This window comes from Amblyomma maculatum, chromosome 6 (assembly GCF_055883805.1).
Source record: "Amblyomma maculatum isolate TAMU_Amacu chromosome 6, ASM5588380v1, whole genome shotgun sequence".
In the NCBI taxonomy this organism is placed as follows: domain Eukaryota; kingdom Metazoa; phylum Arthropoda; class Arachnida; order Ixodida; family Ixodidae; genus Amblyomma; species Amblyomma maculatum.
Window position 1 is genome coordinate 97,524,514 of NC_139349.1, and position 24,543 is coordinate 97,549,056.

The 24,543-nt window shown below is 45.5% G+C and overlaps 1 protein-coding gene and 1 long non-coding RNA gene across 5 annotated transcripts in view; one reads left to right on the plus strand and one right to left on the minus strand.

Moving 5' to 3' along the window:
• Positions 1–3,679, plus strand: part of LOC146186360 (uncharacterized) — a 238,079-nt gene extending 234,400 nt beyond the window's left edge. For both annotated transcript variants that reach the window (XR_014708101.1, XR_014708102.1), the window contains one exon: positions 3,550–3,679. This is a non-coding gene — a long non-coding RNA (uncharacterized LOC146186360). The remainder of the gene's footprint in view (positions 1–3,549) is intronic.
• Positions 1–24,543, minus strand: part of LOC146186362 (uncharacterized) — a 265,514-nt gene that overhangs the window by 40,991 nt on the left and 199,980 nt on the right. Inside the window, exon 1 of one of the 3 annotated variants that reach the window (XM_084607137.1) lies at positions 12,100–12,655. The exons of the other annotated variants lie outside the window; for them this stretch is intronic. Within the exon in view, the coding sequence (XP_084463263.1) occupies positions 12,100–12,553 (454 nt within the window). The 5' untranslated portion in view covers positions 12,554–12,655. Of the gene's footprint in view, positions 1–12,099; positions 12,656–24,543 lie in introns of those variants that run through there. 3 annotated transcript variants of the gene reach the window in all.

The following is a 24,543-nucleotide window of genomic DNA, read 5'->3' on the forward strand; positions in this document are numbered from 1 at the left end:
CGCCTGCTTCCTGGTCAATCATAACACTGGCGAGCAGAGTTATGCTTTCCTCCAGGCTAGGTGATCCGCTTTGATTATATATGTGTATAAAAAAAATGTTTAGTAACATGCAACGGATAACAGGCAGTTGAAGCTCTGGCTTGGACAGTTGCCAAGCGTAAGTGTATTGAAAAAAAAAAAAAAAAGATAAAAGGAAGCGTGCAGTAGTTCCTGTAAAGTAGGTCCAAGCTTGACGCCATCATAAGGGAATCAGAGCGAAGATTCAATAACAACGAGCGCCTATGTCGACTCGATGAAGGTTATTTGTCCCGAATTCTGCGAAGTAATAGGATACAGTTAGAGGAAACAATTGCTACTCCGTTCACGGGACATGCCTCTGCCCTCTATGTAGCTACAACATTGCAGTATATATATGCACCTTGACTGAAGATGAATTTTCTTATAACGGGATAAAATTTATGAAATGAATTTCGCTAACGGAATTAAGGTTTCTGAGAAGCAATCGGAGGATGAAGCCAGAAACCTGCTATCGCCACTTCTGTTTCGATTATTATTTTAGTCAAAACACGAACGCGGCATTGAAGTGCCGTGTACATTTCATGCGTAGGAACCTTGTTGAATACTAGACAGGAACCTGCCCAGCAACGAACTGATCCCGACCGCTGTGGTTATTATTACTGGAACTTAATATCGCCTTAAACCACGGGAGGCGAACATTTAATATGGTGGTATAACCTGCATCTTCGCCATTATAAAGCTTATAATCAGCTTAATTAACGCGCCTAATCGTTCTTTAAACAACAACAACAAAAAAAATGCATGATTTTGTCTAAATCGCGTTTTTTTTTTTTTTTTCATTTGAAAATAGTGGGCATAATATACCCTCACAAAAGATACCACTACAACAATATGCAATACACAAGACCAAAGGGAAGGAATACAACAAAAACATAATTGCACACTGGCAGATAAGAGTGCAATGGCGAAGGAACTTACACCACCACGCTTCGCTGATTGGTCGGTAAAAACGGTTAATTATTCGGTAGAGCGCTCCGGTTTAAAAACACCCGAAGAAAAAAAAATATACGAGAACATAAAAATATCCGTTTACGCGAATACATGGGCAATGCGGTATGTAGTGTTTATGGTGGAAAGACTTGTGGAACCCGTGATTAGGTGATCTTATAATATAGAGAGGGTTTAACTCGGTTCTCACCTGAGCCCTAATTTACACAACACGTACGCTAATAGCTTCAAATACAGTCGCTGTCTTCTAGTGTCAGGAAAATATCGAGCAACGTATCTGGAATAATGTCGGGTATATATAGTCCACTTTTTATCATTGAGCCAATTCTTCCCAAGAATAGTACTCCCCCTGATGATTTCCGTCATGTCCTACTGTTTTGCATTTTATTGTCATAACAATGCATGACACTCATCTAGTGTTGTAGTTTGTATCCTTCCATGACAGCCCTTCTAATTCTTTCCTTTCTTTGCTCTCCCACTTATAGTTATCCCCTAAAACGAGGAAGGAAAAAAAAAAAAAAAGATTTTTCCTTTATTCCGCGCAAAAAAAAAAAAAAAGAAAAGAAAAGTCAAACAGAATTAACAGGTAGCAGTCTAGCAGTTATGGCTAAATTGATAAAACGGTGTGACAGGTCTCGGACGGAGCACCGCAGTGCGAGCATAATAATTTTTTTTTGTATAATAAGGCCCTCGCAACCGAAAAACAATCTCTGAGTACAATGCAACGCCAACCGGTGCGTGCGTTGCGCAAGGTCAACGTGATTGATCCGCCGCTTGGGCAACACAGGCCCCGACGCGCCCTAACTATACGCGGGGTTAAAAGAGGAAAAGCTATAGTAGCTCTTTCTATACGTCACGCACGCGCTCTCCTAGCCATGTACCAGATGCCACATCGTATAGAAAAAGAAATAAAAAATCTGCCCGCTGAATGCGGGCTGAAGAGAGGTTGACCTGCGAGCTGTCATTCGGCTAGACCGTTTGTGGGCACTTAATGCTTGTCTACCATGGTAGCTTTCGTACTGCCACGAGATACTGTATTCTACTGGGTAAAAAGCAGATAGTGTACGCGCACTTGGTCAAGCCGCTCTGCTTCAGCGGAGGGGTATTTGAACAGCGCGTTAGTGAGGTTCACGATAATGCTGCAGAGAAAGGAGAGCAGCAGCGCGTCTTTGGTAGTGATTTTTTGTAGATAATTTGTGGTACCAAGAAAAAAAAGACAATCACAGCAACAAGAAATGAAGATTGCACACATTTAGGTTCCGTCCTTGAAGTATATATGCCACAAAAGCGTAAATGGCTCGCATCTGCGCCTCCCTTGCGTTCGCGTACATCCACCCTGCCAGTCACTAATTCAATAACTTTTGCCTCTTTTTTCCAAATATGCTCATTAGCCTATATTCGTTCGCTGCCACATTACGTAGAAGACCGGCAATATAGATATAAAGCTCCGCTTTAACCAAGCCGTGACAGCACGCCCAAGTGGCCTATGTAGTGTGTGTTTCGGTTCGCATTTCACCCTCCAGAGTCCAAACCCGGGGAGGTGCTCTACTTGGGTTGGCAGCACCTGCTATGTCATGTGGCCTCGTGACGTCACTCGACCCGCCAACCAATTAGCGCCCGGCTATATATCACCTGCCAGCTACCACATGCTAAAGCCCTGACCGTGACTTTCTTTTTTTTTTTTTTTCTTGCGCACAGCGCTGACAAAGCCAGATTTTCTCCAGATAGGAGCATTTAACGCCATTGTGTTAAAGCGAAATGACACTTGTTTCTAGAAAAAAATAAAGGGGTGGGGGGGGGGGGGGAGGGGAGGTTCTAGAGTTCTTTAGAAAAAGATTTCTGTTTTTATGTGAAAGATGTACCAAGAGTATTCACCTGAACCGCGTCTTCAGTGAATGGTGAAGGAGGGGGGGGGGGGGGGGGGTTGATAAATGAAGCACAGTGTAAGAGGTGCTGCAGTGGAAGGCTTCGGAGTGAGCTTCGAGTGTAGGGATGGAGCTATTAAGCATCGCACCGCTTATACAGGTTTCCCGACTGAGTACAAGCTCTCCTCTTATCTGGCGCTTGCGATCGGTTTAGCAGGGGTAAGCATGTTGAGGGAAGACGGGTTTATGATCCCCATCTCGAGCGAAGACGACACGTGGCCAATGAAGACCCGCTTGCGCCATTAAAATATAGCCGAATCATCGCGCGCTCTTGTTTTTTTTTTTTTTTCTTCTTGCTATGAACGTTAACATTATCGATGTATACGATTCTCCGGCACTTTCCCTTTCAATAATGCAGTTTTCACTTCTCGCCGCACGCTTTAAATAAGGAATGTCTAACAAGCGAAGTTTTTACAACCGAACTACTTGCATAATAGGCTAAAGTTTTGTTTGAATACGTGGCTAGCGTCGGACCAAAACTTGATGACTTGCACGCAATGTATTCTTTTAGCAGGATTACTAAGCGCCTATTTTGTTTTGCCATTTAATATTTTTTTTTTTCCAAGCTCTGAAATATTTCCTTCTTTCGTATTCGCAGGTGAGGCAGCCCAAGAAATCTCCGGCCTCATGTCCTGGATAGGATGGCCGCCAAACGAAGACGAGCGGTTGTCGGCCAAAAGACGCTTCAGTAACGTTTCTAATAAAGAACGTCGATATCCCGTTCAATATACCTATAAAGCCCATTAATACGCGGAGTTAGCCAGTAATGAGTGGTTCGCTAATTCGGAGGCCGCTGTGGCTCTGTTGAAACAAGCCAAGTAGCCAGAGGATCGAGGCTTGCTTTGTCAGGCTGTTGTGCGATTTTCTTACTCTGTAGTTGTGCAAGCTACACAAGAACGAAAGCCTAAAAAACAGCCGTCGTTTCCTTTGTTAATGAAGCAAGTGGCCCATATAACTAATCAGCTCACTTGGCCGCTACAGCGCTGATGTTCACATGAAATAACAAGAAAATTCGAATTAGTGCTTCGCAGTGGGCAGCAAATACAAAAGTTGCCCGAAATCATCTTACAGGAAACTGTATTTCGGTTGCTTCGAGGTATTTTTTCATTTTTTTTTGTGTGTTTTGGCATCTGAATATAAACCCATGGACATTTCTTTACCTATGCTGGTCGGCCACAATAATCGGGTCGCCCGCAAACTAAACCCCAAAAGAACCAATGCATAAAAATGGGGGAAAAAAATATTAAGACTAGAAAATCTAACCGTTTAAATAAGCCTTTGCAGCTGTGAACTGTGGGGATTTACGCCCGGGATTGACACATTGGTATGAGAAAGAATGTCGTGGTGGGCTCCGAATTCATTTATACCATCTGACACACTTTTATTTGTATTTACACCACTTTTTTTTATAACACCTTGGACTTTCGTCCTTCAGCTCAGCATGGCCGAACTCTCTAACCACTAAGCCACCGCAGCATTCTGCCTCTTGCAAAAGAACAGGAAGCAGCTATTATTATTATTATTATTATTATTATTATTATTATTATTATTATTATTATTATTATTATTATTATTATTATTATTATTATTTGAGCCAACGTTGAATAGTTGCGAGAGAAAGGTTCTTTCTCCCTGGATAGGAAATATCAGGCAAACTGTACAGAGAACTTGACCACCCCCTTTCAAGAAGTTAGGATATCAAGCAATTTCTGTGATTTTGAAGGCTTATAGCAATAGTTTTCTGCAGTGTGGAGACCACCAATCAAAAGCTGTAGCAGGGAAAAGGCAATTCGTTTATACAAAGCTATGAGTTCTGGTTATCGCAAACAGCAACGAGTGCAACGTACTTCTACACTTTCAGTAATAGAATAGCTTAGGTCAGTCAGTCGGGACCGTCGCGGCACGAATGTGAGCATAGGAAGGAACGGCCGGTTCAGTGAAAGAAGAGGAAAGAGAAAGCGTGAAAGAAAAAAAAAAAGAAAAAAAAAAGAAAGTGCTTTGATGTATGGTAGAGCGTGTGCACAAGTACCGCTACACTGGGGCGACCAAGCGAGCACAGCCAATACATCAACACTGCCAGCACAGCGATGTTTGCAACCCAACGCGAATAAAGCAAATAAATAAAAAAGGGCTTCCGGCCTTGCGGTTCGGATGCATGCCCTTCATAACCCTATATATTCGAGACGCATTCATTACTGAGAAAGCCTCCCCTGGGAATGCACACAGAATCAAAACAATGTCACTCAAACTGAAAAATCGCGAGGGAGTTATTTTTTTCTGCGATCCACTTGTCGTGAGAGGGCTACAAAAACGGAAACAGAAGGGAAGTAATGCATAATAGCAAAATGTAGAAATTAAAATGTAGCAGATATTTGCTAGAAGTTCGGACAAGGACGTAAGGGAGTTCTCATACATTATTCAAACGGAATGCGCTGCTGGGCGCCCACCTTCTGTCTGTTGCGTCCGGGAGAAGGCGAGAACAAAAATAAGAAGTGCAGGACCAATCCAAGCAGGAGCGCTCAAGCTTGCGTATGCGTTGTCCGCTACACCCGGCCAACCGTCTTCAGGCAAATCACGCAAATCACACAGCAAGCAAATCGGTGGGCTGATTGACAAATCGCGCGGTCTGGTATACTCTAACCGCAGAGTTACTCACGGACTGTTGAGACATTTGCGCCAAAGTTGTGCGAAAAAAAAAAAAGAAAAAAGAAAAGGGAAACAAAAGAAATAGAAAACGGAAGCTGCAGGGAAAGCGAATGAGTCAGATTGATTTTCGGTTCTCCAGATGGAGATGACAAATTTCAAAACGTCTTTGCCTTTGAAAAATTGTAGCGTCATTCATAGAGCGCGTCGAGAAACGCTCTCGCGAAATCACAGAATGTCAAGCAAAGCGTCGTCCAAATATCATCTCCAGTTATGAGAGTAATGCATTCGAGCAGAACCTGTCTACAATCTTCACCTAGACACCGAAATGCGAGACGCTCGGGATGCGTCGCGACAGTTAACGTTAACTGTGCTTAGTTAATAAACGAAGCCTTCATTTTTTCTGGCTTGTATACAGCAAGAGTGATGTATCAAATGGTAATAAGCCCGTCTGGGCGGCGCCAAATGTCTTCTCTTGACATTTATTTCCGCCCGACACCAACGTGCATATGTCACCATTAGTCTCCTTGCTTTAAGGGTATGTTGTCTCTTAACGAAATGGAAGACGATGCAATGCAAATGCCAATCTAAGAAACGAGCTGCAGGTGTCAAGCACAGCTCGCTGAGAAGCTACATGAAACGGCACTGTTTCCTTGCGCATGGTTAACGTGCAGGTTGATTTCAATTTACAAGGACCCTTTGCAGCTCCGGACCACGAACGGACATTTGAGAGAGCAGGAGCGACACGGTCGAACGCTAATACACATGGGAAGGAGCGCTACATACGAGCCAAATCGGCCATCTACGTCCTATACTGCCGTGATTGCATTTGGAGCATTCTCTTTCCTTTCTTCGCTGTGTTTTCTTTTTGGGGCTTAAAGACAGGCGATCGGTAGCTAATTCACAGAGAAGCGCGCGCATTTCTCAGTAAAAGAGCTATTTTATTTACACTGTAAGATGATAAAAATGCCAAGAATGAAACGTGCCTTTTTACCATGCGTAACTATTTATTTTGTATTCACATGACAACGGATTCGTTTATAACTACTTGGTCAAATTAGGCGGGTTCCAATTATATACGTAAACGCACTGATATAGGGCCGTAACTATATGTGCGAAATCATATATACGGTCTCAACATTCCCCGCAATTTTTGTGTTTTCATTGCGGACAAGGCTACGAACTTAAACGTAGGAGAAAATTTCTCAGTTCTTTATTTTCTTAACGCCAAGCATTGGCAGGCTGCGGATAAAGGCAGCTACAGTTTACTGACGTTTATATTTTCTTCTCCAGTGCCATACCGACCAAAGTTATAAGGTCACTATTACGTCCATCGACGATTAGTCATAACAGGGCATATCTGACTAGAGCTCGATGCGGATTTGGGCGTCGGCTGTTTGTAAGTATACTCAATGAGTGATCCGGCCTGCAAGGTGTAATACCTAACGTATTATCGGTAGAAACAAAACGTCGCGGAAAAAATGAAGCTACCAAGTGCAGCAACATTAAAATTGCGCCAGATCAGAACGACCGGATCGAAGCCAATCGCAGCGGCAGTGAAAACTGATATGTGTAACAAAAAACAAAACAAAAAAAAAACAAAAAAACAAAAAAAACAACAACAAAAACAAACAGAAACATAAAAGCATATTTGTTGTACAACGCATACACACACACATGTTACGCGAGCAAAGAAAAAATAAAAAATTTAAGAATGGCAAAGAAGAGGTAATTTGAGCGTCGCCAATCGCAGCTATTGAAAACCGGCGACAAGAAGCCTGTCTGCACTTCCGATCATATGCCAGACGCTATAGCGTCTGAGAAAAGATTGCCGTTATATTCTATAGGCGAGCACTAAATGGGCTTTTTCCCCCCACTCGCCAAGCGAAAGCAGCTGCTTGCTGTTCGCCGCCAATATACGGCTAGCATATGCGGCCACATTTACAACCTAGTGCGCATTCTTCCGTCTCATCTCTGAATGTGATCTGCAGTAGCAAAAAGAATTCGCCCGAGAAAAGAAGAAGAGGCAACTTTGTTTTCTCTTTGTCTACCCCCGAGAACCTTAGAGGCGATTGTTCGGTGCTCGCTTTAACAAAGTGTCACAAGCCGCACAGTCTATGAGCAGCGTTGTCTTGGCTACGCCGGAGAAAACAGCTGTGCATTCAGAGGGCTTAGTCAGAGATGCAGGCTCGAATTGCAGCTAGAAGGCTGCACGCGCAGTGTCTGGAAAGAAAAACTGCTGTACAATTTTAACGCGGTACCGTAGAGGGTCCCCGCTCAGCCGAAAAACTGACGTTCTTTGGCGTGCCAACATAATCCGGATTGGTTTAGAGTGCCATGACGTCACATGTTTATTGAAAGTAATAAAGAAATTAGTTAAATTGTGATTATGAGCTCGCAGCACGACTCAAATGCCATTAGGACATGTAAGGAGGTAAAATAAAATTAGGTTGAAAAAGAAAGTGGGGCGATTAGTTGGAAACGGAACGCGTGATACTCCGGTTGAAGTCATACACGTTATTCCTGAGTCCAGTCTGGATTTTGTTAGAGGGATGCCGTGTGCGTACTGTGTTAAAGCAAAAATATAAAAGATAAAAGAAAATTGTCCATCTCTACGAAGTGATACGCAGAGGACCTCAGGCCGCTTAAAGGAACCCACTAACAGCGCTGCGTCGTATATACGCTGATGCGGAGCTTAGGAGTCGCCCGTATTTTCCAGGCTGGCGATACGCTCTTGAGACGGGGGAAGGGGCCACTAGTGCCTCTTATCGTGTGCTGTGCAACTGAGTTCATTAGATTTGTTTGCCAAAATCTAGCTACACCGTATGCTGCACTTTTTATGTGAAGTCTACAACACGGTTAGAAACTACCACGGCGGGAATTCTCAAACCACCGGCCAACGTTCCGACAAGGTGCACTGACTTCCCGTTGGCTTGGAGAGTGAGATTTCCCCACCGCCTTGTTCGTTTTCTGCTGCGAAGGATTAATGCCGTCTCCCTACCTTCTACTTACCACAAATTTTTGCTCCGTGAACTCCACATTCAAGCACGAGAAAAGCACTCAGGTTCTAAATTATAAAGACGCTTATATATATATATATATATATCGGATGCGCGCTTTTTTTGTCACATCGGCCGCTTTCCGTTCTTCATGTCAAAGTTAGCAGTACCACCAAGATACTAACCCGGCTTTCGTTATAAGGGGCCTCGCCACCGCGCGCATGTAAGCACGCCTGCACTTGATAAAAAATGAATGCAAGCCCGTGCTGTGCTCGAATCGCCCGCAAGGTAACTATTTTAGTTCACATGAGTTCACTACTTCAGTGTAAACGCAAGGAGTGTACGTGCGAGTGCCAACGGAAGCGCGTTGAGGCCAGAGACCACGGAGCTTCTTTTTTTTTTTTTTTGAGGTACAGTGCCTGTAGTTGGATATAACTCAAAAAGGCAGCGGCTAATACGTACCCCTCAAATATAGGCGCGCCAGCCACTGGCGTCTACAAATTACTCTGACGTCACAGCTAATCCTTTCTGGTCTAGACTCCTGCCAGTCACCTGCAATGTCACGCAAGTGGTTCATCTGCGACGTCACCAGAATTAAGCGCTCAACTGCAGTGGCTAGAGGGCCTGTGAGTGACGTATACGCTGCTGCATTCTTGAGTTATACCCGCCTGTATAACAGCTCATATGAGCAACTCCTTCAAGGTGTCGCTGAGAATCCGCCCTCTTCCTTCGTTAGGTAGATTTAAGCAACTCTGGGAAGAATAAAAAGACAAGCTATTTTGCAGTCAAGCAATGGCTGCATTGCCTCGCCGCAACTTCACTGTTATCGCCCGCCCAGCTATTATTGGCAACAAACAGCAAGTCTGTTGCACACTATTGCGCATCGGAAAGAACACAGGTTAGAACCCATCCCGATTCGAAGACCAGCGCGGACGAGTTTCACAAGCCAACACACATTTTCACTGCCTTCACGTAACATGGCGCCTGCATGCAGGTGGCGCTAGCAAATGGCTTGCGACTTTAGCTTGTGACTACCAGATGCGCCTCTATCGTTACGCGCGCCACGGCGACGTGTCAATTTAATTTGGGATGAAAAATGGCGTCAAGAACAGCTAGCCCGCTACGCGCGCTTTGAGTGATCCGGCCATTGTACGGCAACGCAATGTGTCGTCTCGCAGCTTCCCGCAAGTGCCTCCTCTGCAACTTGACTCACGTAAGTACGTCGGTGGCTTTGGACCTTGCGAGAGAGTTAATGTGTGCCATTGTTCCCTTCACTCTGTTGCATCAACCTCCCCTTTTCTCGTACTTCCGAAGCGCATACATTAGAAGCTAGTTGCTTGCCTGTGCTGCTTCTTTTTGCTGGCCGACGGGGACCTCAGCATAAATGCGAGCACGCTCTGAAACACTTATACGTTTGCGGTGCAGTACGCGTTCACCTGTGTCCGCTCAGAACGTGAGCAGCGGCATGTGGAAACAATGTCGCGTCTCCATCTTAGATAAGAATAAAAGCAGGAACCATTTTAGTGCCTCAGCACGTTGCACTGCCGCATATCGGATCAAAGTGTTATAGATACCAAGGAACCGGGAGTTGAACGGTGCTGCGCATGGCCGCCAACTTCGCTACTATGCGCGGCCGGGTCAGACGCACTGGAGCTCAGAAGTGAGCAGCCACGCGCTCGCATGTTCACGCTAAGAGCGGCCGACTGTGTATGTGCATACCTCTAAACAGCCAGTTAATAGAGGACTAACAAAAATGGAAGCGTGTTTACGGCATTGCATAAACATGCAAGATAGATATATACGTAAGGCAACCGTTCTCTCATACAGGCACGAGTATGTGTCGCATTTTTTTTTTTTTTCGCTGATTCCTTTTGAGGCGCTGTGGAAAACCACGGAACTCGCTTGCAGCGCTGTAACGTAATGGCGGCGGGACGCAACGATTAGTATACACAGTTCCTTCCGTATAAGAAATATCACTGCTAAATGTAAGAAAAACATATCCATTGGCAGGACACTTTGAGCCTCAGAAACAATAGGAGTACGTAAAAACATCTCTTTCCTTTCCAGTTATGCTGACACTGTAAACCTGAAGAAGTGTCATCTGAGTGAAATGCAGTATAGTGACTCTTTACAGCTTTTCACTCAAAAGACACGGTATTTTTTAACGAACGCAGAAACTGCAGCTATTACAATTTCTTTCAACAAATATAAGTCTAATATGGAGAATTCAATTGCTTGTACACGACACGACACCATATAGCATGCAGATTTAGTAGGAAAAGATAACAGGACATTAAGCGCGGTACTGTACTAATTCGATGCTAGCGGTTGCGTACAGAGGATGCGACTATGTCTAACATATGAATGAGTGCCTCCACTTCCCAAGTATACTCAAGCGACTATTGATAAATCATGCTACTTGAGATGCGAGTAAGGAGAATAAAGCCGATTTATGCTGTCACGGATTGTCAGTAGTTTTGCTTGAAGATTCGACATCTCATTTTATTTCGAGACTCGCGTATTATCGATTTCAAAAAATAGTCGCAACGTATACAAAGCGAAAGGTGATCAGTCAATGCCGTTTGTATATATGCAGTTTTGTACAGACGTGTCTACGCGTAAGATATTAAGGCCGCATCGACTGACGCACCTGATAAAAATTGTGCTTTCGCGACTTCAAATAGCATTAGGCCGTCGCCCATAGTGATCTTGTATTTGTTACATTTACAAAATCCTCAACGTAGCATTTTATGGATGCGAAAAATAAAAATGACGGCATTAAACACCATGAACAAATATGCTAAAATGCGACGAGCTCTCGCAGTCAGACGCCGCATGTAAGACTTCGAGAACATCTACACCGCTGGGGACGATATGCTGAGATCGCTACATTGCCAATTAACATTTGCACGTGGATGACGAAAGCGTTCAAGAAATTTTAACCTTTCGAAAGACTAGCTACTTGCAAGTTGCAATGCTGCTAGAGTGACAGTAAAAGCACAGAGCGCGGACAAGCGCTGGGACATCACCGAATAACGAGCTCGTACCGCTACCTTTACGCACAAGTGGACATATGCAACCTAAGAGAGAGGGAAATCTTCGTCGTGAGCGCAACTGCTGCGCTCCCGGCTATTTTAACGCGAGGGCGGCCTGTCGCAACGCTGGCTGTTCCGAGACCTTGATCAAGTTACAAGTTAACGACTACCTGCGCCTCGCAACAGCAGTAATCAATCGAAACGCAACAAGTTGATCGCTGCGCGCTTCGACGAGGCAAGGATGGGGGTGAAAAAAAAGGGCGCAAAAATGGTGAGGTATAATAGCCCGGCGAAACGCAAGTTTTCGAACACTTCAGTCAATTGGTCTCTAAGATCGCCGACGCGAGCGCAAGGTACGCCCGCCTGTCAACCGACACGTGCTCGGATGGGCGAAGGCGGCCCGTTCGGGAATTCCCTAGGATGCCGCGACGCTGTCAAGAGCGCGGGTGAGATGCGGAGAGTGGTGGTTACCGGGTGGCATGCTCCCGCTCTCGGCGGCCAGTTTGAGCTCCTCGGGGTCCACTTCCTCGATGACCGTGCGGCCCATGGCCTCGTCGAGCGCCTGTGCCCGACGGAGTGCCACCTGCTTGGCCATGACCACCTGTCGTTTGGCGATCAGCGTGCACCGGTCGCAGACGCAGTCCACGTACGGGCAGTAGCGCTTGTGTCCACGAAGCAGCACTGTCTTGTTGTGGTTCTTGCAGCGCGCGCAGTTGGGCGTGCGGCCCGAAGGCGTCTTGGCCGCCGGAGCGGCCGGAGCGGTGGCTGCCGCCGTCGTCGGAGCCGCCGCCGCGGGTGCCGAGCCTGCAGAACCAGCAGCGGCGCCGCCGCTGCCTGGCTTTCCAGCGCCGTTCACGCTGCCCTTGCCACCGTCCGGGCTGTGCGCGATGATCAAGTTCAGCTCTTGCCGCACCATGACTGGCATAACCCGCACAGCTGACTTGACTACACGCAACTGACTCGCCACCCGATAACCAGCGGAACGCACGCGATCACGTGACGCGCCCTGCTGCCGCCGGCTGCTCCGCCGAGGCGCCCCCAAGTGCCCAGCGACGCCCCGACAGCGAAGGACGAGCAGCGCCGAGCGATTGCCACATCGCCGGCGTGGCGCTTTTCTTTCCGCGCCTCTCCCCGCCTAGGTACCGACCGGCGCACAGGCGGTGTGCGCTGGGGAGAAACCGGTCGCGCGGCATAGGGAGCTCTGAGCTCCAGGTCGGAGTGGCTTTACAGTCGCCCTGGGTACGGAAGTGGCGGAATCGGCTGCCTCTCTCGGGCGTTTTTACGACTCCCAGCTCTGTGGGGCGACCTCCGAACGGCCTTTGGTAATGATCGGAGGCCATATATTTCATGCTACTGCCGCTGTCGCCATTTTTCATCCTGACAAGCCATCGACAACGGAAGACAAATCGACACGTAAATCGCGTCTGACACTTGGTGCGACTGTTGCGCGCCGCCGCGAAGGCATCGGCAGCAGCGGGAAGTGGGTTGTCTAATTAAAAAGGACGGGGAAGTCTCGGCAAGCTGTTTCTAAACACTGGCGGTTGGCCGCTTGTTCATCACTAAACAGATAGCAGACGCCGGCTTTATAGCTCTGCGTCAGTGCTTTATACTTTTTCATGCTCTGCAAGGAACTTTTCTTACTGCATGCACAGACTTCTCAACGGGACACGAAATCGTTAATTAAAATGATGAAGACAGCAAATTTGAAATTGCCAAGCTGTAATAATTTTGTTTTTGTGTCGGGAACTTGCGCCCATGCCTTCAATATTTCTGTAATTAGCTTAGACGCTTATTTCCGACTGGGTAGAAAGAAACGTTTAATTTTCATTCTGGTACATGCTGTTGATACTGGATACTCTTAGACGTGAACGATACAAGTATTTCGTCAATGAACTGCGATGTCCAGGCTCACGTTTCCTTTTATTGTTATCGTAGTTAACTTGAAAAAAAAAAAAAAAAGGTTATATGTTTTAACATGGATTGCTTTCTGGCTAGTTGGTGATCGTCTGCAGAAGCCATTGGAAAATACATTACAAAGCACAGCACACATAAGAGAAGGACACATAATACAGGATGACCGCAATAGAGACAACACACAAGAGAAGAACACATAAAGCACGAAGAGCGCAATCCTACTGCGCTCGCACAGTTCTGTGTCCTCGTCTGTGCGTTGTGCTTTTAGCTCGTTTTCCCATGATGTCTGCCGGTTGCAGGTGTTCTGTTCATACTTGTGGAACAAAGGATAAATGCATGGAAGGCAGCAAATGGTTGTGAAACAGAATTTAAGGATATTATACAGGCGAATTCGTTGAAGAGGAGGAAAATCCTTCCTGGGAAAGGAGGTTTCTCGTAGGTCCACAAGAAACTGCAGCATGTTCACCGATCCGGTATAAAACCACGGGCTTTGCACGCCAAAAGGATGGGCGACACAGTCTCGTTAGCGTGTTAATGGCCAGATAGGGTAAGTCTGACATTAAGTACGTAGGCAGTCTTTCCCCTGTGTATCTCCTCGACATTTAACGGCTGGGTGATATTTCGCGCTTTGACACCGACGGTTTGCAGTTGCGGCAGTCGTGCTTATCTAGTGCAGTTGAAGTGGATGCTTGTGTGAAAATTAAGCGCAAAGGAGACAAGGATGAAAGCAAGCTTGGGGACAGATACGTTGTGATTGTGGTTGACTGAATCAACGTCAACTATTCGGAGATTATTTTCACTCCCCGGTATGATGTGTTTCTTAATGAGAGATAGCTGACATGATGAAAGAAAAAAAAATCGGTATTCTCTGTGCTCAAGAAACATGAAACATAGCCAAGGCGAGAAGGCTAGGAAAGGGCGCATCTACACCAGTACCAATCAAGGAAGCAAGGAGAAATTGGGATTATCTTGGTCACGTGAATGGAACAGCACCCAGTTGAAGTACATGATGACAAGGATGAAGTTAGACATCGGAGAGTTATACAGCGGCGATTCAATCGAAACCCGATGGGTTGTTATAATTATGGTAATGACCTACGTCCCTCACAATGGACAAGCAACAGCGAGAACAAATTGTTTTGGAATAATATTAAAAACAACGTGCCTGAAAGACAGTCCTTGTCGGGTGTGATCTCAGTGGAGGCATCAGAGACCGCAAAGATTGCACGGAGAAAAGGCTAAATGCTATATGGAAAGAAACAAAACAGGCATAGATTGAGACATGATAAAATACATCGTATTTGCATTTGACTCGACAATCGTAAAGGACTTCTTTGCCAAGAAAAGATAGCCTCATAACTAAATATCATTTAGGGGGACACTTAAGATTCACCTTTGAGGGACGCGGTAGTGTTAACGGGTTCCGTCGGTACCTTCCCTTGCGGATCCTCAATTACAAATTCCTCAGTTGATGCCCGTGTTATTCATGCTGATAAGCATGCACTCTCAAGCTACCACATTACATGACAGACCACCTGACATGGACATAAAGCTTCGCCTTAACCAATACGCGCGCACGTGCCTGCGTGTTTGGTTTCGGATTCAAGGGTCCTCTAGGCTCGATGCCCATCTCACACGCCGATCTAAAACACACACACACACACACACACACACACACACACACACACACACACACACACACACACACACACACACACACACACACACACACACACACACACACACACACACACACGCACACGCACACGCACACGCACACGCACACGCACACACACACACACACACACACACACACACACACACACGCACACGCACACGCACACGCACACGCACACGCACACACACACACACACACACACACGCACACGCACACGCACACGCACACGCACACACACACACACACACACACACACACACACACACACACACACACACACACACACACACACACACACACACACACACATATATATATACTTTTTTGAGAGAGTTCGAGCTGACAGCTCCCACTAACTCGGCTATGTCACGTGATCTCGTCACGTGGCACAGTCCGTCGAGCTAATAACCAGTTCAGAATAACGCAAGTGACGTCGAGAGTAGAAGAGGAACATGACCTGAAGAGCATGGGAAATGAAAATATTTCTGGACCAGATCTCACCCCACTTAAGCCTTGGAAGCGCTGCGAAGCCAAGAGGTTGGCACGTTGTTTGACATCATGCATAAATGAAGGTCACAAACAGGACAGTGTGTCAGGCTAATTAGCAGAAGGCTTCATTATTCCAGTGTATAAGCGCAAAAGACGCATGAAGGGTTTCATGAAACACAGAAAGACAAACGAAAGTCACAAATTAGCAATGACAACCTTTGAAACAGTTTTGCACACATGATGAGAATAGAGGGAAGTGCCCGGTCATAACATTTTGGATTCATAAACCGGAGCAGTAAACTGCAAACCACAGAACAGCTCCTCAAGAGCATTCAAGCAGTATCATTATCTTACAGACGTGAGGAAGGCCTGCAGTATAGTTCAAAGCAAGTATGGAGGACCTCAGAGAAAATACTGCCTTCCAGAGAGCAGTATGCCAAACACCGCTGTATAGTTTCGAGTTGGCAAATGGCACTTACCCTCTTCTTCAACCACCTCGTTGCGCACGGGTCCCTACGAATGCGTTCTGCTTGTCTGGTCCCATGTGACGCTTATTTTTTTATTTAGCAGCAAAATTTCATAGTAACAAAAAAGTTGGCGTTGTGCTTTGTGTTCATAAAAGTTTCGATATTTTGCTCATTTCACATGTTCCAGCGAAACAAAAAAAGCCAAAGCGTAAAATGGAACGAAATATCATTTCCGTATATTGGAAGGGGTCAATAAAATCCGAACACATTCTCCATAACACATTCTTCTCATGTGGAAAGTATCGTGGGCCACGTGCTGGTTAGCATTGCAGATGAACCAAATAAAGCAGGTACTCACGGGTACCAGGTACTGGCCTTTATCTGCACTCGCACCCTCTTTTACAGAGGCCCATATCGGCTCAAGCACTCAGAAACTATTGGGGGAACGAGAATGGGTGGCGCAGCGTACTTTGGATGCGTCTTTACTACTGATTTTTATTATCTGTTGGCGACAGTGCATCTGAAAGCGTGGAGGTCACGTGCTCCCTTGTTCCCTGTCATATTGCTTCTAGCTTTACGTGCATTTTCTTACTAGCTTAACCACTAATCCCTTAATTTGTGCTTATATATTATCTCCAAGACATTCATTAGCACGCAGTCATAAGCTATCGAGTTATTTGAAGGGCCACCCGGCAGTCCACCAAACGACCGATGTGCCATGTAGCCTAAGAGCAGCGTGTATCGAGGTTCAATGGTCTCGTATAGGGTTCAGTCCTCATCTCACAGGCGAGGCCCGATTTGGCAGCGCCTACCACTTCGTCAATCATGTGGCCTCGTGACGTCACATAAACCACCGACCAGCCAGCGTCCGGCCATGCAGCCTGCCAACTACCACCTACCAGTGTCCGTGAGTTTTCGCTCACAGCACCTAGCCTATAGCTCGGAAGCACATGCGGGCTGGGAAAGGCATTGTGGGCGTTGGAAGCGCTGACATGTTCGGATGGTGCGCGTACACCGTCAGTCGCCCGCTGTGGATTCGTTTTAAAACGTGGGATCAAAGCCTGCACGCCTGCGACAACTGCACTCAAGGTCGAGTAGCGCTACAACGCAGCAACGACTATAACGAATAATAAATCGCAGGGCCCCTTTGACTTTGTTGCCCTGAGGTCCAGCTGTATTCGATTTGGATCAGATTGTGAACTCTAATTTTGATGAGGTAAACAGAAAGCTCTTTGTTTTTTTCGTGCTGAGACTGCTCTCTGACACAGCATAGCTAGGCTGAATTGCATTATATGCTAAAATTAAAAAAAGAAACCAATTTCTAGAGCTATAGCTTCCTCGAAGACAACCCTCACGACAGACTCCATATGGATTACACGACCACTGTGGGGAAAGCTACGCCCTTCCCGCAATTTCACACGACCTTTGTGACCCAGCTCACCTCGGCATATTAGCCTTCCCCTCCCCATTTCGCAAGCCCCTTGTGCGAGAAACACCGAACGCCGAAGACAGCAATGCCATTGCCTCAAGCGCCTCCCACGATTCAACCGAGAAAGACTCTCACACAGGGGGTATAAAAGCAGTAGAATAGTTGGTGAGACATTATTGAAGTAATGAAACGCACACAATACGGGAAGGCGGATGGAGACATAGATGTGCAGTACTGGCAAATGAAGATTTGTCGTACATCGCCCCTACTTCTATACAGCAAGAGCGCGTGCGCATCAAAATGATGAAAACGTTAAAGAAATGTAAGAAAAACAACAACGATGAAATCGATAGAAGTCATGCACCCGAAATGGAATCCCTTTAAAGATCGACAACAACAACAAGACAGACATATCAGAGGAGATCAACAGTTCTCAAGAGCTGCAACAGAAGACAAGCACAAACGATTTCAGTTGCCTGCCTGTGGGCGTACTTCGGCTAGTATCGGCGCTGATCGTACTTGTGCGCAGTCTTTTGAATAAAATGCAGCAGGCATATATGGTATGCAGCGAGTTCTGACGCATGGGCGTTTGTGCACAATTTGTGACAAGACACGATTAAAGATGGTGTTCGCTTTAAGCCGAGGCGCTACTCTGTCTCGTGTCGTGCGTTGAAGAAACGAATCATATGAAGCCGGCAAGTGCGATTCATAACGTTGAGAAGCTCGAAGCGACGGTTGCGAGCGTCATGCTGTACAGACAGCTTGCTACCGACGTAAATGGCTCTATGATAGATTACCAGATATACAGCTTTGTGCTCTGCACGTCGAGCCAGGCTGCGATAAGCGGATTAGAAGAGGCTGTCACCGTGCTCTCGGTCTCAAACGTGGCGGAAACTGTGATGTCGCATGACATCTATTACTGCACTGCAAATACCTGAATTCGAAGTGGCAGCTAATTATTGTTTTCTCGACAATGAGGATAAAGCCCTCAAGTGCCGCATTCATCTGCATGGCGATGAGCACACGTGCGCTGCTGCGCCACATGAACTAGGGCTCTGTGTAAGGCACAAGAGCAAACTATTTTCACAAAGGCGTTTCGTTATGCAAAGAATAAATCAAGAGAGCGAAAACAGTGGCACATAGCAATAATTTTGAAATATAAAATATTCTCTTCGGGACTGACAATGAGTGTGAATATTTACCTGAACACTTTGAATAGTTGAATGTGCCGACGATTGAGTTTTATAGAACCTGTCTAAAGGCTAGCTTAAAGCTAAGCGATTCTTTGGCGTGACAAATATTTGTTAACAAGCCTGACTGGCTACATCCTCCCAAGAGTAGTGATATAACTTGGCTGCACAAATTTGCAGGCGAGGAAAGAAATTATTTAGACACTGTTGAAAACATGAGCTCAATTTGTCTTTGGTGAAACGAGATTTTACCCGTAGGCTACGCTTTGAAATCCAAACGTTTATTAGAGCAGATACAGAACCGCCGAGGCAAGAGTTTGGCTAGCATTCCGCTGTATTGCCTGACCGACACCAGATTAACTCTACGTTTATGCAAAGTAAACAATTAGGGATATTTTTGCCATTAGAAAGGCGGTAAATGTGGGACCTTTTGTGTCATAAGCACTCTAAATCACCCTGTATGTGAACAGAGGCTTGGTGTCTATTTTTTAGGTTATATCCGCAGTGATATGACTGTACAGTGAAAACAGGTAAGACTCGTACCTCCCGAACATATACTTTACCAATCTGCCCTCAGAACAGAAGAGTTGCAGTTGCGTCGTCTCGACGCACTGCTTTTTTCGAGACCATACATAACGTTTGATGCAGACTGCTCAATGAACGGAAAGTTCAGTGGTTCTGCTCATGAATTCTCAAGCTGATTCTTATGTACTGCGCTATTTTCACCGACGCACGAACAATGAATTCTCAGGTGTTTGAGTAGAAGAAGGTTTCTCTAAGCCAAAACCTCCACGGGATTCCCCAACTCATTGATGCCCCATTCAAGCGACTCCGTCCCACTAATTTGGTGATTAAAGCTGTATATTACGCTGTTTGTTTTCCAGCTCGGGCTGCACAAAGTTCACCCTCGTCCCAAGCAGAAACAAGACTCTATCTCAAAAACATACGTCACCAATGAGTCCAACAGCATAGCTGCAGTTTCATCTCGACACACTGCTGCTTTCAACTCATGCACAGCATTTGGAATATGCTTCTAGCCGAATCAATGAATGGAAAGTATAATTGTGCTGCTCATGGATTCCCAAGATGTTTCTTGCCTACTACGCTATTCTCCTCCGCGCATGAATAATGAATACCCAGGTGTTCGGCTAAAAGGAGGTTTCTTTGTCAGCTCAAAACCTGCATGGAATTCTCAATTCAAGTGATGGACTATTCATCCGAAGCCACCACCTTTCATTTTGTGATTAAAAATGTACATTGTGCCGATACGTATGCCACTTCCTGCTAGTATGTTGCTAGCGGTAAGATTCGCAACTTGTTCAAAGCGAATGAAAAGGAGTAGCAGCTCAAACGCGAAGAATATTGTGGTAAAAAAAAAAAAACACAATCACTTACTGCCGTACATTCCAGAGTGCATAAACCTTTCATTACGTTTCGTTTTCTTAAACAAATTGCCGACAAAACGATAAGAAAGCTTTATCCATAGAGTAATACTTAGTACGCCTTGGAGTCAACTGCTACAACTGCAGAAGTCAAAAACAGATAAGTGTTCTTAAAATAACCTTTAAATGTAGCCAAAAATGTGCAAAGCAATTGAGCACGCCACTTTGATTACTCAGCGGTCACGTGGAAATCCGACAGTACAGTTGAGGCTTCGGCTTATATGATATTTGCACAGAGGCAAAAACAGCTGTTCACTGAGATAAATGACGGTCAAGAGGTACTTGGGATTGGACTAGTTGGAACATGTCTTGAGAAATACGTGCATTGCTTGGGTTTGCAAAGACAGGGTGAAAAGACGACATAGACGTTTGAGCGCAATCTACCAGCTGTGGTTTATTCCATTCATTCAAGTGTAAAGAAGGAAGGAAGCCATACGTGAACTTAATTTGTTAAATGTAAAACGTTGCAAAAAAGACAACATGGCACTGATACAATAAGCGGCCGCTAGAGCACAGAAAAAACGGTCGCTCTCTGCTGGAGTCGGGAGATTCGGGCAACCACTGTCTTAAACAAAAGTGCAGTCCTCGTTTGAAAATATTGTAGTCATAGCAAGGGCTAAATACATGAAAAACGAGAAGTCATCGAGGCGTCCGAACTTTACGGGCTCTGAGGGCAGCTATGCGTTAGTTCCTCTTCGTTTGCTCTCATACAAAGGGAGATTGGTATATGCTCCAGAATGATGAGAGCTTTTCATGAGTATTGTAGAACGCTCGTGTATCAGTCCTTGCATGCAGGGTGGGAGTTGTTACTCCGCATACTCACCAGCCGAGCGTCATAACAATCGGTTAGTTTTCATGTCTTGTCATTTTCCAATTCGCTATCTGTTCGGTGCATTCCCGTGTTGTCTCCTACCCCCTGTTGCTTATATCAAACTAAGGTCACGTGTAGTTTCCTTCTTTTTTTGCACTTGAAGGAAATAAACCTTGATCGCTAGATCCCACTCAAATGTTTGCGTTGTCTTTTAACCCTGTTTCTGTACATCCAAGCAGCGAAGGTATTTCCGAAGAAGAAAGGTCCATGTCAGGCTAGCATGGACTAAGTAAGATAAACTCACAGTTCAATCGGCAGGATATCAAAGCTAGCGAGTGGTCCCCGTCTTCATTCACAACATCGACATTACCCATCTATTGTATACTGTGTCAGACGTCGCGATTAACTTGCTGTAATGCATTCATAGTGTCCGGTGGTTTAAATGCTGTAAGTGCGATATGTCTCGCTGCTATGGCTCAAGCTTAGATTTTGTCTTAACAGCGATTTGAGGCCAGATAATATATTCTTAACTGGTATTTGACATTGCCACGCGTCATGTATTTAAAATATCTCTCCTATTCAAAAACACATGACATTATGTAAATTTATTCCTTGCTGCATACTGCGAATGCATTTACAACAAACTGGAAAATACGTTTACTCTTTCTCTAGCTATCATAAACACACGCACAACAACGTCTTGCGGGCCCTTTGTGTTCTGGTGACCAAGATACGAGCGTCCGTTCGAGAAGGAAGGTTTGATTGTTCTCAAAAAGATGTACGTATGTGAAAGTATTATCATACAAGGCTGTAGAAAACTTGCCATATACACCGATAATGATGCAAAAGAAGAAGACTGAAACGATTAAAGTATGCGAACCCGTATACGAGCGGGATTTAAAGGGGAATTTGCTTTCTTAGGGGACCAACAAGAAAAAAAAAAGTTTCGCGGTTTGGCATGCCCGAAAAATTGTTGCTGGAAAGTGTCATTCATTTTGATTTTCTAGAGCTCTTACCATAGTTATTGGTGCTCTTTTCTGCCTTGTTGTCTTTCTGGGGAACACAATAGGACTCCACACCTTTCTTCAACCGCAACGCCTACCTCGGAATCCTTCTTTTGCGTTAGAAGTTTCGTATTTTCTTATTCAGTTTGAATGACAGCAGTATTTTAAGGTTCTTGCTGTGACGAACCAGTTTGGTCTGAGATGTTTTATTTACCGTATTTCATAGAGGGACAATAGAAAGAGCATACAAAAAGGCTGTTCTCGTGCCAAACGCGCCGAGCCTCGCAAGGTTTGCTCGAAAGTCAGTTGCCTTGCGAGCATCTGCGGACCAAGTGGGACATCTGCAGACAGAGCGTCGACCGGTATTTGTGGCGACAACATTTTGTCAGGAAATAACCAGGAGCGTCTGCAAAAGGCGTCTGCCATTTGTCAGCACGTACGACTTAAATATCCGAGCAAGAAGTCTGTGTTATTTGTTACGACGATTCAAGACGTTTAAAAGATTTCGTTGATGTCTGAAAATGACAAAAATACACTCTCATGTAGGGTTATTTGTCTGCTTGTCCTCCTGCGCCGAGAGCTGGTGATTGATATACAATGGCCATCTGTTGTTCGCTTGCTTTTAACATTATGACATAACCTTACTGTCCTATTTATCTCCCTTAACCTGTGCGAAACAAGTACCGTTAATTTTGCTTTTTGCGTATCACACGTTGCGAGACACAGAAGTTTATATTTTCTATTGTCTTCACTTCACCATCGTCATCAGCATTGTCAGTAAGCCGACTGAAGTTTGGTGCAGACAGCAGCTTTTTCAATGCATGATTACTTTTCGCAAGAGCAACCGACTTATATCAACAACATTTAGTCCGTTATCGCTGCAATATTTGCTTGTTAGTTGGTCTGTAACGTTTCGCGTTCCTTAGTTATCCGCTCAGCATGCTGCATTCCTTGCCGAAGCCAATTTCCTCAATTTTAGCCATGCTTCCATTTGTGACAATTTCATAGCGAATCGAATGCGAATAGTATAGCTAAAACCTTTATAGAATACCAATTAAATATTGTTTCCATATTATTGGATACTTACGTGAATATTCGCACGAAACGAGCAATGATGAAGAAGCAGAGGCGTTGCTGCGGTACGGAGTTCAAAGATATGGGTTTAAAGCAGTTCTCAGCGGCGGAAAAAGTAACGTGTCTGGCAACAGCGCACCGTCGCTTTCGCTTGGTCTTAGATTTCGACACTGTGGCGCGGAATCGCGGTGCTTTGTCGAAGGCTAGTGGATTATAGTGGCCATGTGATATCTGCACAAGCGGCTTTTCTAAAATATGCAAATCTGTATGTAGCCTTTACTCGACTGCTACAGACAAGCCGCCCTGAAGTTTATTCCAGAACTGCCTCTGTATATACATACATACGTTCACTGTCGCCGTTTTTTTCAAGCACCTGACAGTTGAAACGCTTTACGTTGGCCCATTAAAGCAAAATGAATTGATGGACATGCGAAATCGTGAACTGGCAGCAATTTCTGCAAATCTGCTGTCCCACAAGTCATACTTTGGCGTCTAGCATTCAGACATCACGTATTGAAGCCTTCTGTGACGACCGAGTCGCGTCGGCTTTCAACCGAACAGTAATTTATAGAATACGCTGCATTTGTAGAGCTTTCTTTTTGTGAAGGAGCACTACTTGACACGATAAAAACCAAGCATGAATCTGGTCTGGAGCCTCTGCCGAACTCAGGGAAAAAAAAAAAAAAAAAAAACAACTTGCGAGACACTTAGGACCGCCTATATGATTACAGACGGAGGTTCGCTGGAGCAGCGATTGTCGATTCAAAAAGACGCGATGCGCTAGGTAACGTGGTGTAGCGAGGTAATTAGGACATACACGCGGAGACACATACGTGGGTTTAAATTACTATCGCGTGCGTAACTAGACAAGCATATGCATGCTAATTAGGCAGAGAAGTGGTATGACACCACCCGGAAAGCTGCAGGATTGTTGCGTTGCAATATCTATACGAAGGAGACAACTGGACGTCACATGGTTAGAACCGTTAGTAATTTCTTAAGAGCAAACAAATGGCGCGCCATAGGCGGTAAGGGGGGAAGAGCCCTGACCCAGAAGTTGTCTCCCCAACCCCTCAGTTGTTCCCAGGAGGTGGCTCTACCATGGCTGACATTTGCTTGGTTTGACCTTGGTCGGGCTTAAAGGCCGAGCGTGCATAGCGAGGCGACATTCTCGGTAGTCTCTGAAATCATGCAGCATTTGCTCTAAAGCCGTCCGAGCTGAGCGGACTCGGACCCAGGAATTTCTCATAGGAAACAAGCCCGGTACCTCGTAGCTACTTCCGCAGCCGATCTCCCTGTGCGTTAACCTGCATTACACTCCAGCACTGCGCATTGTCCGTCGTGGTCTCCATAAACTTCCGTCTGTGCGCCACAGCTTCCGCACGTCCTACACGGTTCAACTGCATTAAAACCCTAC